The 11723-nt window shown below is 44.6% G+C and overlaps 1 protein-coding gene across 1 annotated transcript in view; it reads right to left on the bottom strand.

The window, feature by feature from the left end:
• Positions 1 to 578: 578 nt before the first annotated feature.
• elp1 (elongator acetyltransferase complex subunit 1) overlaps positions 579 to 11723 on the bottom strand; it is a 17530-nt gene continuing 6385 nt past the window's right edge. The window contains exons 8-20 of the mRNA XM_079670660.1: positions 9369 to 9492; positions 8532 to 8625; positions 7694 to 7924; positions 7338 to 7508; positions 7177 to 7255; positions 6164 to 6310; positions 5779 to 5885; positions 5537 to 5640; positions 5411 to 5464; positions 5221 to 5326; positions 2756 to 2880; positions 1142 to 1215; positions 579 to 681 (exon numbers count right to left, since the gene is read on the bottom strand). Coding sequence (XP_079526786.1) covers positions 594 to 681; positions 1142 to 1215; positions 2756 to 2880; positions 5221 to 5326; positions 5411 to 5464; positions 5537 to 5640; positions 5779 to 5885; positions 6164 to 6310; positions 7177 to 7255; positions 7338 to 7508; positions 7694 to 7924; positions 8532 to 8625; positions 9369 to 9492 — 1504 coding nt within the window. The 3' untranslated portion in view covers positions 579 to 593. The remainder of the gene's footprint in view (positions 682 to 1141; positions 1216 to 2755; positions 2881 to 5220; positions 5327 to 5410; positions 5465 to 5536; positions 5641 to 5778; positions 5886 to 6163; positions 6311 to 7176; positions 7256 to 7337; positions 7509 to 7693; positions 7925 to 8531; positions 8626 to 9368; positions 9493 to 11723) is intronic.

The following is an 11723-nucleotide window of genomic DNA, read 5'->3' as shown; positions in this document are numbered from 1 at the left end:
CTGATGGGGTCAGGACTCAGAGAGAAGAGGAGAGCTGGAGCTTTGATGGAGTCAGGACTCAGAGAGACACGAGGAGAGCTGGAGCTTCGGCCGGAGAATTCACAAGACATGTCACGGCCACGGTCTGACCACACGGTTGAGATGCCACAATCAATTCTGAAGACCCCTCCTCTAGCTCCAGGTTTGAACTAGTTCACAGTGTAATAATCAACATTCTTCGATAGATAGACTAAACAGCTGAGGACACTGAATCACATTAGTTGTCGCTTATGTCTCGAGGTCATCTACACCCGAGAAGGATGTGTTCCAGGTGTCCCACAACAATAACTATCTCTGACCGAGAGCTGCCCGGTCTCAAACTGGAAACATCAACAATATGCTAGGGCAGCCCCTCCTTATGGGAGATAGCGGCTGCTCGAGGCTGGTCAGCTGCGTCAGAGGGCGAAGGAGGAGGACATGCAGGGGAAATGATTCCCCAACAGTGACGGTAAACATTGGAACTGTTATCTGCAGGACCCGTGTTTCTTATATCGTGCTTTAGCATATTAATAAACTATACAGATTCAAACGCGCTCAGAGTCACTTTATACGATTTAACGCACCTTCGGGTTGTGATCGTAGATGAGGTTCATGTTGATCCGCAGCTTCTTCATGCACTCAAACGCATCTTTAAACCTTAGACTGAGAGAAACAGCAACATGTTAAACACTTAGGAGTGAACACTTTTAGCATCTACTTCTACTTCTGTGCCATGCCTTGTTTTCTACGCTGCTGCTTCGCAAACATTTCCCAATTTGGGATCAATAAAGTACTTCTTATCTCTTTTTAAAACCAACACACTACCAAGTCATTGAAGTGACTGTTATGTTGTATGTATTGATTGTTGTGCTTTTATTGATGTCTTAATGTGTACATATGTATAAATGTTGATTGTGTATATATAGATATATATATATTTTTATGTATATTTGTTTTTGTATTCAGGATTGTGGGAAACGGTATCTCGATCTCTCTGTACACACAAACTGAAAGATTAACTACTACAGGAGAGGGAGCAGCAGAACAGGGTAACATCTAGTATTGATCCTCCTGAATCTATGTGGGGAAACACCAGCAGGTGATTTGATGAAGTTAAGCTCACCTGTCGAGCCACTTCCTGAGCTGAGCGAGCAGCAGCGCTCGATGATGAACCGTCTCCAGGTTCCCCCGAGGCATCTGGACACAAACAACACAATAACATCAACACAATAACATCAATACAAACAACACAATAAAAACAACACAATAACATCAATACAAACAACACAATAACATCAACACAATAACATTAACACAATAAAGTCAACACAATAACATCACAGACAATCAGCACTCAAACCTGCAGCTGGATCTCTGACATGCTTGAAAACACACATCATTGTCGTGGATCGGAAACCTTAGACACTCAAGACATGACCAAATATAACCAAATAGAAACACATGCTGATTGAAGACATTATTATATTGTTGTTCAACAGTATAAGAGCCAGAAGACTTGCGTCAAGTCCATGTTTCTGTCTAAAGAATAACAAAATATCAACGGTTTGATACACTTCTTTTAGTTTACACAGATATACCTTTGGAGTTTTTACAATCACATGTTCCACTAACCCCTCCCCTTCAACTCCTAATCCACTAACCCCTCCCCTTCAACTCCTGATCCACTAACCCCTTCCCTTCAACTCCTAATCCACTAACCCCTTCCCTTCAACTCCTGATCCACTAACCCCTTCCCTTCAACTCCTAATCCGCTAACCCCTTCCCTTCAACTCCTGATCCACTAACCCCTTCCCTTCAACTCCTGATCCACTAACCCCTTCCCTTCAACTCCTAATCCACTAACCCCTTCTCTTCAACTCCTGATCCACTAACCCCTTCCCTTCAACTCCTGATCCACTAACCCCTTCCCTTCAACTCCTGATCCACTAACCCCTTCCCTTCAACTCCTGATCCACTAACCCCTTCCATTCAACTCCTGATCCACTAACCCCTTCCCTTCAACTCCTGATCCACTAACCCCTTCCCTTCAACTCCTAATCCACTAACCCCTTCTCTTCAACTCCTAATCCATTAACCCCTTCCCTTCAACTCCTGATCCACTAACCCCTTCCCTTCAACTCCTAATCCACTAACCCCTTCCCTTCAACTCCTAATCCACTAACCCCTTCTCTTCAACTCCTAATCCACTAACCCCTTCCCTTCAACTCCTGATCCACTAACCCCTTCCATTCAACTCCTGATCCACTAACCCCTTCTCTTCAACTCCTAATCCACTAACCCCTTCCCTTCAACTCCTAATCCACTAACCCCTTCCCTTCAACTCCTAATCCACTAACCCCTTCCCTTCAACTCCTGATCCACTAACCCCTTCCCTTCAACTCCTGATCCACTAACCCCTTCCCTTCAACTCCTGATCCACTAACCCCTCGCTCCTATTCCACCTAGCTTAGCACGTTTAACTTTTGTTGCCAATAGTTCTTCTTTACCTGCTTGGAAAGCGCTTTGAGCACCAGGAAAAGCTCTAAACGAATAACGTGTATTATTTTTATTATCAATCAAAGTGTATTTATATAGCCCAACATCACAAATTCTACATGTCTCTCAGGGGGCTTTGGAGAATGCGCCTGAGACCCTCACATCGGACAACTAATGCACCATCACTGACTGTGGCTGTGATGTAAACGGAGACAGGTGTGCGACTGTGTGTCTCTCCCACCTGCAGGATGACTCTGGTGTCATGCGGCACCACCGTGACGATCCTGGATCCTCTCTCCACGCGACGCAGGGTCTCATCGTTCTGATCGTTCTGCCCTCCGTCTGAAACCAGGGCCGCCTGCAGACCTGTGGGGTCAAAGGTTCAAGATTCAAGTCAAGGCAAGTTTATTTATGGCGCTTTTCCACTGCAGGGCCTCGCACGGCTTAGTACGGTATAGGTAGGCGTTGATAGGCCAGGCTCACTTTAGGCTGCATGTAGTGGCCAAAACCCCAAAACGTTTGTCTTGTAACCTTCCCCTCAAAAGTTATTGTTCTTGGCCACATGTAGAGTTTGGGCCTCAGAAGCAGTGTCAGACTCGCAGTACGCAATCCACTGGACGTTTCGGTTGCTTTTCAAGGTTTATTTCCAGTAAAACATAAACAAAAAATACGAAAACAATATTTAACATAAACTTAAACAGCAGATCCTAATAATCTGTATTTGACTAAGCATTAGGTTGCGTCTGCGTGTCAATGACGGTATTGCTGCTGCCTGCTGCTCTCCCGTCACACACCACACCTCCAACTTAAAGCCCCGCCCCCTCCACCTGAGCAAAGCACACCTCTTACTGAAACAGAAAAATGCATCAATAAAGGTTCCAAATAAATCAAAACAAAAAAAACTTAAATGCGGCTCCTACACTGCGTTTCCAATACAGTTTAGTAGCTGGGGCAGTAACTATAGTAACGCAGAGTAGGCGGAGCCTTGACGTCATCTTCAATGTGAACCACAAAACCAACATCAGCTGTTAGCCCTCAGAGCTCACAGCTCCTCATATCTGTTCAGAAACTAGACACAAGCTAAACAAGTACAAACCACAGACTGTCTGAGTCATGGCCAGAAAACTGTGACAAAGTACCCGCTAGCCGGAACTACCCCTAGTGGAAACGCAAACAAAAAACGGGCCGGGCACCGCACGCTTAAACCGCGCTGTAGTGGAAATGCGCCATAATACAGAATCTTTCAACAGAAGGCAACTCAAAGTGCTTTCAAAAAATGAAAGACATCAAGAAACATATTACAAAATGGCATTTTAAAACACCCATTGAAAAACAAAGGAACATGAATTAAAGTTAGTGCATTGTGGGACACATGCTAACCGAACCCCCCTTTGGAAAAATCTAATCTGACCCCACGGTTCCTTTTAGTTTTCGCCGAAACTATTCCTCTCATGCACATTAGTTAAGTTAAGCCAACAGAGCAACACAATAAAGCAGACCAAATAGTGCAAGTATGAAAGGTCATTCAGCTGCAACATGTTGGCTCTGCCCGATTTGCACTGCACAAGCGCAAGTTGTTCCTCCATGTTGGACCGCTAGGTACGGCAACCCAAACAGGACATTTGGCGTCCGTACTGATCTAATACCAGAGTTTTGTTCTTGAATCAACTTTTTTTATGAAAAGTAATTTCCCTTTTCCAGGAATCTCAACAGGAAACGTTTGTCCAGACTAACACATTTAATAATTAATACATGAAAACAATTCACTGTTAAGAATGAGACATTAATTATGAATGCCATAAATGATCGCATACATTTTCAGTTTCTTATTTCTCCAGTGTGAAGGCTTTCAATCAGAAGTTAAGTCCATCCATTTCAGCATCGATTTTAAGATCTTATTGTTTACTTAGGGGCTGCAAACTGTGAGTGTGAGTGTGAGAGTGTGTGAGTTTCAAGTCTCTCTCAGCATGTGCTCAGCAGCTACAGTGGAGATATGTCAATGAAAAACTGAAGTCCCAGGCTCCTCCAACAGAGCAACATGAATATATAGAGGACATAAAACTAATAAAACAGATGCTTTAGTGCAAGAGAATGTTTTGAGATGTGCTGATGTGTGTGTGTGTGTGTGTGTGTGTGTGTGTGTGTCCTACCTTTGACAGTGAGTGTGTTCAGGTGGAGGCAGCGGCAGGTGCGAGTCTGTCTGTCTGTGTGTGTGTGTGCGTATGAGAGTGTGTGTGTGTGTGTGTGTGTGCGTATGAGAGTGTGTGTGTGTGTGTGTGCGTGTGTGCGTGTGTGTGTGTGTGTGTGCGTGTGTGTGTGTGTGTGTGTGTGTGTGTGTGTGTGTGCGTGCGTGTGTGCGTGTGTGTCCTACCTTTGACAGTGAGTGTGTTCAGGTGGAGGCAGCGGCAGGTGCGAGTCTGTCTGTCTGTGTGTGTGTGAGTATGAGAGTGTGTGTGTATGTGTATATATATATATATATATATATATATATATATATATATATATATATATATATATATATATATATGAGTGTGAGTGTGAGTGTGTGAGTGAGTGAGTGAGTGAGTGAGTGAGTGAGTGTGTGTGTGTGTGTGTGTGTGTGTGTGAGTGAGTGAGTGTGTGAGTGTGAGTGTGAGTGTGAGTGTGAGTGAGTGAGTGAGTGAGTGAGTGAGTGAGTGAGTGAGTGTGTGTGTGTGTGTGACCTACCTTTGACAGTGAGAGTGTTCAGGTGGAGGCAGCGGCAGGTGTGTGAGTGTGTGGTGATGAGCAGGAAGTCGTTGCAGACGGCGAAAGAGGAAATATTGGAGGCCAGCTGAGAAAATGAGTAAAACATGAATTAAAAATATTTCCCATCAGCCCCTTTTCTTATAATAAACATATTGATGAAAGGTGTTACCTCAGTGTCTCCGACGTACAGGTGGGATCTGTCCGTCAGCCCGAGCAGATGTTCCTGAGAGGCAGAGGGAAGTATTTGACCCAGGATCTCACTTGAGTCAAGTTATATGAAAGACATGATGCGTACCTCCCCACTGATGCTGCAGAGCGCCGTCTGGACGCAGGGAACCGGGAAGCTGATGAGACATCCGCTGGAATCCCTCCATTCCTCCACTGAGGGATCAGGAACATCTGCACCGTTTGAGAATAAAGGATTTACAAATACATTTGACACACGATATCCTTTATGCTAGATCCCAAATAACTCATTCTGAATTCATGCATTTCAAACTCCACTCGGCAGACACTTGAAGAAGAGTTGTGACTCACTGTAGAGGAGCTTCCGGATCTGTCCGTCCTCCAGCTGCAGAGCCACAGTGCCGCTCTGAGAGCCGTGAACCAGACTGAGGACAACTCCATCCACCTCCACCTGAGACCTGAAGAGCAAACACACACACACACCTGAGACCAGAAGAACACACACACACACACACACACACACACACACACACACACACACACACACACACACACACACACACACACACACACACACACACACACACACACACACACACACACACACACACACACACACACACACACACACACACACACACACACACACACACACACACACACACACACACACACACACACACACACACACACAGTGTGTATAAATAATAATAAACAATGAGTGTGTGGTGCTGACCTGACAGAGAGAGAGTCCTCATCCTCAGGGTCAGGGTGCAGCAGCAGGATGAGGGTGGAGGTCGTCTGCAGGCTGGAGGTCACACACACAAACAGGTCCTCCTGCAGCCAGAGGAGCTGCTGCAGAGGGAGAGGCTCTACACACACTCTGAGGGAGAGAGAGAGAGAGAGAGAGAGAGCATTAACACACACACACACTGCAGAGAGGCTCCACACACACTCTGAGGGAGAGAGAGAGAGAGAGAGCATTAACACACACACACACACACTGCAGAGAGGCTCCACACACACTCTGAGGGAGACAGAGAGAGAGAGAGAGCATTAACACACACACACACACACTGCAGAGAGAGGCTCCACACACACTCTGAGGGAGAGAGAGAGAGAGAGAGAGCATTAACTCCGTTCTCCGCTTGTTATGCCGTTACAAGCTTAAAACCTGTATTTATCATCTGAACTTCCGAAACGAGTTTAATCTTCTGAAAGCCAAGACTTTTTTTATTTGAATTCAGATGAGTGGTGCTTGTCATCTTCCCTTTACAAGCTTATTTATCGTGTGATTTTAGTAATAAAAGTTTCATATTCTGAAAGCCAAGACTTTGTTTATTTAAAATCAAACAAAACACCCGAACCCCGAAAAACTAGTTTTTTACGCAAATCAACGTTTATTTTGAAATGAGCCGTCGCGACTTCCGACTGATTTCGATAGAGCGGGTCACAAATACATAATGACCACAGAGGAAACACTTTTGCTGTTTGAACTTATATTTTGATGCAAATACTTTTGTACTTTTACTTAAGTACATTTCTTACATACTACTTCTACTTAACTTAAGTAAGGGAGTACTTTTTCCACCTCTAATTGAATGTGACTTCAGATTTGCATTCACTAAACAACACTGAAACTCTGGTATAATATCAAATCAAGCCTCTGGAGCTTTGCTTGTTGGCTTAACAGGAAGTATTTGACTCGTTTGATTAAAAACAAAGAGTGAATCATCTGCAGGAAGTTACCTGAAGGTTTTCTGCAGGACGAGGGGGCGGGACATCCTGCGAAACCCGTCAGCTGATTGGTCCAAATCATTTCCTAAATCTGTTGGTGTGAACACATATGAATTAAGATAGTATTTAGACCAAGGGACTCATCACTAAAGAAAACAAACCATGTGACCCACCTTGGACGTAGAGTGAAATCTGTCCGTCAGAAGTCAGCGCTGCCAGCTGATTGGTCCTCTGCGGCTGGCACAGGAAGGTCACCTGATTGACAGGTGAGCTCAGCTGCAGCTCGAAGGAGCACATGGGGGGCGGGACCACACACTGACGGAAGTTCGTCACCAGGATTTTATCTGTTAGAAACAAAGAGAAATGTTAAATATGTCTCTCTGGTATCAGAAGATGCATGTTTTGTAGTTTGTCACAACAGAGTCAAAACACTTTTCCTTATTTAATCAGTTATTTACAAATTAGTTTCGGCCCCTATGTTTCTCCATCCTCACCCCGCCCCCTGTCCTCTCGTCTGATTGGCTCTCACCTCCATCGATCACGGCCACGTTGGCGTTGTCGCTCCCCTCTGACCCCGAGCTCTTGTCGGTGGTGAAGCTCCAGTCGTAGGTGATGCTGGTCCAGCTGTGGGTCAACATGTGGAGCCTGAGGGGCCGTTCAGGGTCCCAGCAGACGCACCGCGGGGCCCTCAGAGCGTCCCTGCCGAAGTCCAGGCTCTGCTTCAGATACCAGTGGTAGTTCCCCACCGTCCACAGCTGGACTGCAGGGGGACACACATTAAAGAGGGCATTTATTATAAATCTATCCGTGTTATTTTAATGTTCACCCGATCCTGTGTTTCCTTTGGCCTGTACAACTCTTCAGGTGAGGCTTTAAAGGTCTGCTATTATACCATTTTTAGGCATATATTATAGTTCTCAAATATATTAAAAACATGTCTCTGAACTCTGAAGTGTTTTGCTCAAAATACCAATAGCCTCAAACCCCTCTATTTCAGCTGTTACTAAAGTGCTGATTCTGGGTCTGTAGCTTTAAAACTAATTCTACCTTCAGAAACTCAGCTAAACGCTGCCGTGATGAAACTCCATATCATGTTCCAAACCACATCAAGGCTTCTCTCTGAAACAGCATGGAGCTCAAACTCTTTCTCTCTCTCAGGTTTACCACAAGGTGACTTCTTTTTGATTTCCTGCTTCTTTACACACACACACCGGGGACACACCGGGGACACATGGTGATGCATGAGAGGTGACCTTTAATGTACACCCCTGTCCTTCAACTCTTCAGGTGATGCTCTAATGTCACAGATGTGGTTCAACATATTGAAAGTGACCCTGATTGGCTGAAACAGATTGATCAGAACTCACTGCAGGTGTTGATCTGTTCGTCCTCTCCAGCCGTCATGTCCTCCAGCCAGACGGCCAGCACAGAGGAGTCACTATTCCACAGCAGGTCCTTCACCTGAGAGAGAGCGAGAGAGCGCGAGAGAGACACACACACACACACACACACACACACACACACACACACACACACACACACACACACACACACACACACACACACACACACACACACACACACACACACACACACACACACACACACACACACACACACACACACACACACACACACACACACACACACACACACACTATATAAATAAAGACCATCATTATCAGGGGTGTGATGGTGTAGAATCTGCTTTAGAATTTAGTTTCAGAATTTTCATGTTTCTGAAAAAAATTCAGAATTTTGAGAAAAATATATAATTTTGAGAAAAAGCCATAATTTTTAGGTATGAGTCGGAATTTTGAGAACAAGTCAGAATTCATAGATTTTGAGGAAAAAGTCAGAATTGAGAAGTCGAAATTTTGAGATTTTCAGAAAAAAGTTCTGTCTTATTCTTTAATCAGAATCAGGTTTATCATCAGGTAGGTTGACACGTACGAGGAATTTGACCTGGTGTTGTGGTGCATACATCAAAGTAAAACACAGATAGAGAACTATTTTAAGAAGCATCACAAATAATACAAAATATAGAAAAATAAAATATAGCAGTATTTACATTTAAATAGAATGGAATACAATTAAATGTATATAATGTTGTTACATCGGATCCACGAAAGAATCTAAAGGCTTTGCCCCCTCTTCTAAAAACCATTATCAGAGCTGTGGTGGTGTGTGAGTCAGGGTTCGACCTTGGCCTGGTCCTTGCTGAAGGGCAGAGTGAAGTCTCCGTGCAGAAGTCCGTTCTTCTCCATGAAAACCACGCTGTGTTTGTTGGGGTGACGCTGAGAGCTGGCTATCAGACTGCCTGAGGGTCTGAAACACAACGAGGAGATTCAGCATCCAATCACACCTCAGCAGAGAGGGCAGAGTACACCTTTACGACAGCAGCAGTACAGATACTCGTGTTTAAAAATACTCTGGTGAAGTACTGACTAAACTTCTTTACTCAAGTAAAAGTAAAGAAGTATTCAAGTATCGACTGAAATGTTTTATGGTCTTATTTGGGCAAGCGTTTGGTTTCTGCAGCTTTTAGTAAACGCTGCATGTCTCCTCAAGCTGCTGAATGTTCTGTAAACGTTGCTGAATGTTCTCTAAACGCTGCCATGTCTCCTCAAGTTGCTGAATGTTCTCTAAACGCTGCATGTCTCCTCAAGCTGCTGAATGTTCTCTAAACGCTGCATGTCTCCTCAAGCTGCTGAATGTTCTCTAAACGCTGCATGTCTCCTCAAGCTGCTGAATGTTCTCTAAACGCTGCCATGTTTCCTCAAGTTGCTGAATGTTCTCTAAACGCTGCATGTCTCCTCAAGCTGCTGAATGTTCTCTAAACGCTGCATGTCTCCTCAAGTTGCTGAATGTGCTCTAAACGCTGCATGTCTCCTCAAGCTGCTGAATGTTCTCTAAACGTTGCTGAATGTTCTCTAAACGCTGCAATTCTCCTCAAGCTGCTGAATGTTCTCCAAACGCTGCATGTCTCCTCAAGTTGCTGAATGTTCTCTAAACGCTGCTGAATGTTCTCTAAACGCTGCATGTCTCCTCAAGCTGCTGAATGTTCTCTAAACGCTGCATGTCTCCTCAAGCTGCTGAATGTTCTCTAAACGCTGCATGTCTCCTCAAGCTGCTGAATGTTCTCTAAACGCTGCATGTCTCCTCAAGCTGCTGAATGTTCTCTAAACGTTGCTGAATGTTCTCTAAACGCTGCAATTCTCCTCAAGCTGCTGAATGTTCTCTAAACGCTGCATGTCTCCTCAAGTTGCTGAATGTTCTCTAAACGCTGCTGAATGTTCTCTAAACGCTGCATGTTTCCTCAAGTTGCTGAATGTTCTCTAAACGCTGCATGTCTCCTCAAGCTGCTGAATGTTCTCTAAACGCTGCATGTCTCCTCAAGCTGCAGAATGTTCTCTAAACACTGCATGTCTCCTCAAGTTGCTGAATGTTCTCTAAACGCTGCATGTCTCCTCAAGCTGCTGAATGTTCTCTAAACGCTGCATGTTTCCTCAAGTTGCTGAATGTTCTCTAAACGCTGCTGAATGTTCTCTAAACGTTGCATGTCTCCTCAAGCTGCTGAATGTTCTCTAAACGCTGCTGAATGTTCTCTAAACGTTGCATGTCTCCTCAAGCTGCTGAATGTTCTCTAAACGCTGCATGTCTCCTCAAGCTGCTGAATGTTCTCTAAACGCTGAATGTCTCCTCAAGCTGCTGAATGTTCTCTAAACGTTGCATGTTTCCTCAAGCTGCTGAATGTTCTCTAAACGCTGAATGTCTCCTCAAGCTGCTGAATGTTCTCTAAACGCTGCATGTCTCCTCAAGTTGCTGAATGTTCTCTAAACGCTGCTGAATGTTCTCTAAACGCTGCATGTTTCCTCAAGTTGCTGAATGTTCTCCAAACGCTGCATGTCTCCTCAAGCTGCTGAATGTTCTCTAAACGCTGCATGTCTCCTCAAGTTGCTGAATGTTCTCTAAACGCTGCATGTCTCCTCAAGCTGCTGAATGTTCTCTAAACGTTGCTGAATGTTCTCTAAACGCTGCAATTCTCCTCAAGCTGCTGAATGTTCTCTAAACGCTGCATGTCTCCTCAAGTTGCTGAATGTTCTCTAAACGCTGCTGAATGTTCTCTAAACGCTGCATGTTTCCTCAAGTTGCTGAATGTTCTCTAAACGCTGCATGTCTCCTCAAGCTGCTGAATGTTCTCTAAACGCTGCATGTCTCCTCAAGCTGCAGAATGTTCTCTAAACACTGCATGTCTCCTCAAGTTGCTGAATGTTCTCTAAACGCTGCATGTCTCCTCAAGCTGCTGAATGTTCTCTAAACGCTGCATGTTTCCTCAAGCTGCTGAATGTTCTCTAAACGCTGCTGAATGTTCTCTAAACGTTGCATGTCTCCTCAAGCTGCTGAATGTTCTCTAAACGCTGCTGAATGTTCTCTAAACGTTGCATGTCTCCTCAAGCTGCTGAATGTTCTCTAAACGCTGCATGTCTCCTCAAGCTGCTGAATGTTCTCTAAACGCTGAATGTCTCCTCAAGCTGCTGAATGTTCTCTAAACGCTG

The sequence above is a fragment of the Notothenia rossii genome (genome assembly GCF_949606895.1).
Source record: "Notothenia rossii genome assembly, chromosome: 3".
Taxonomy (NCBI): Eukaryota; Metazoa; Chordata; class Actinopteri; order Perciformes; family Nototheniidae; genus Notothenia; species Notothenia rossii.
Note: the sequence above shows the minus strand (reverse complement) of the source record. Positions and strands in the feature narration are given on the sequence as shown.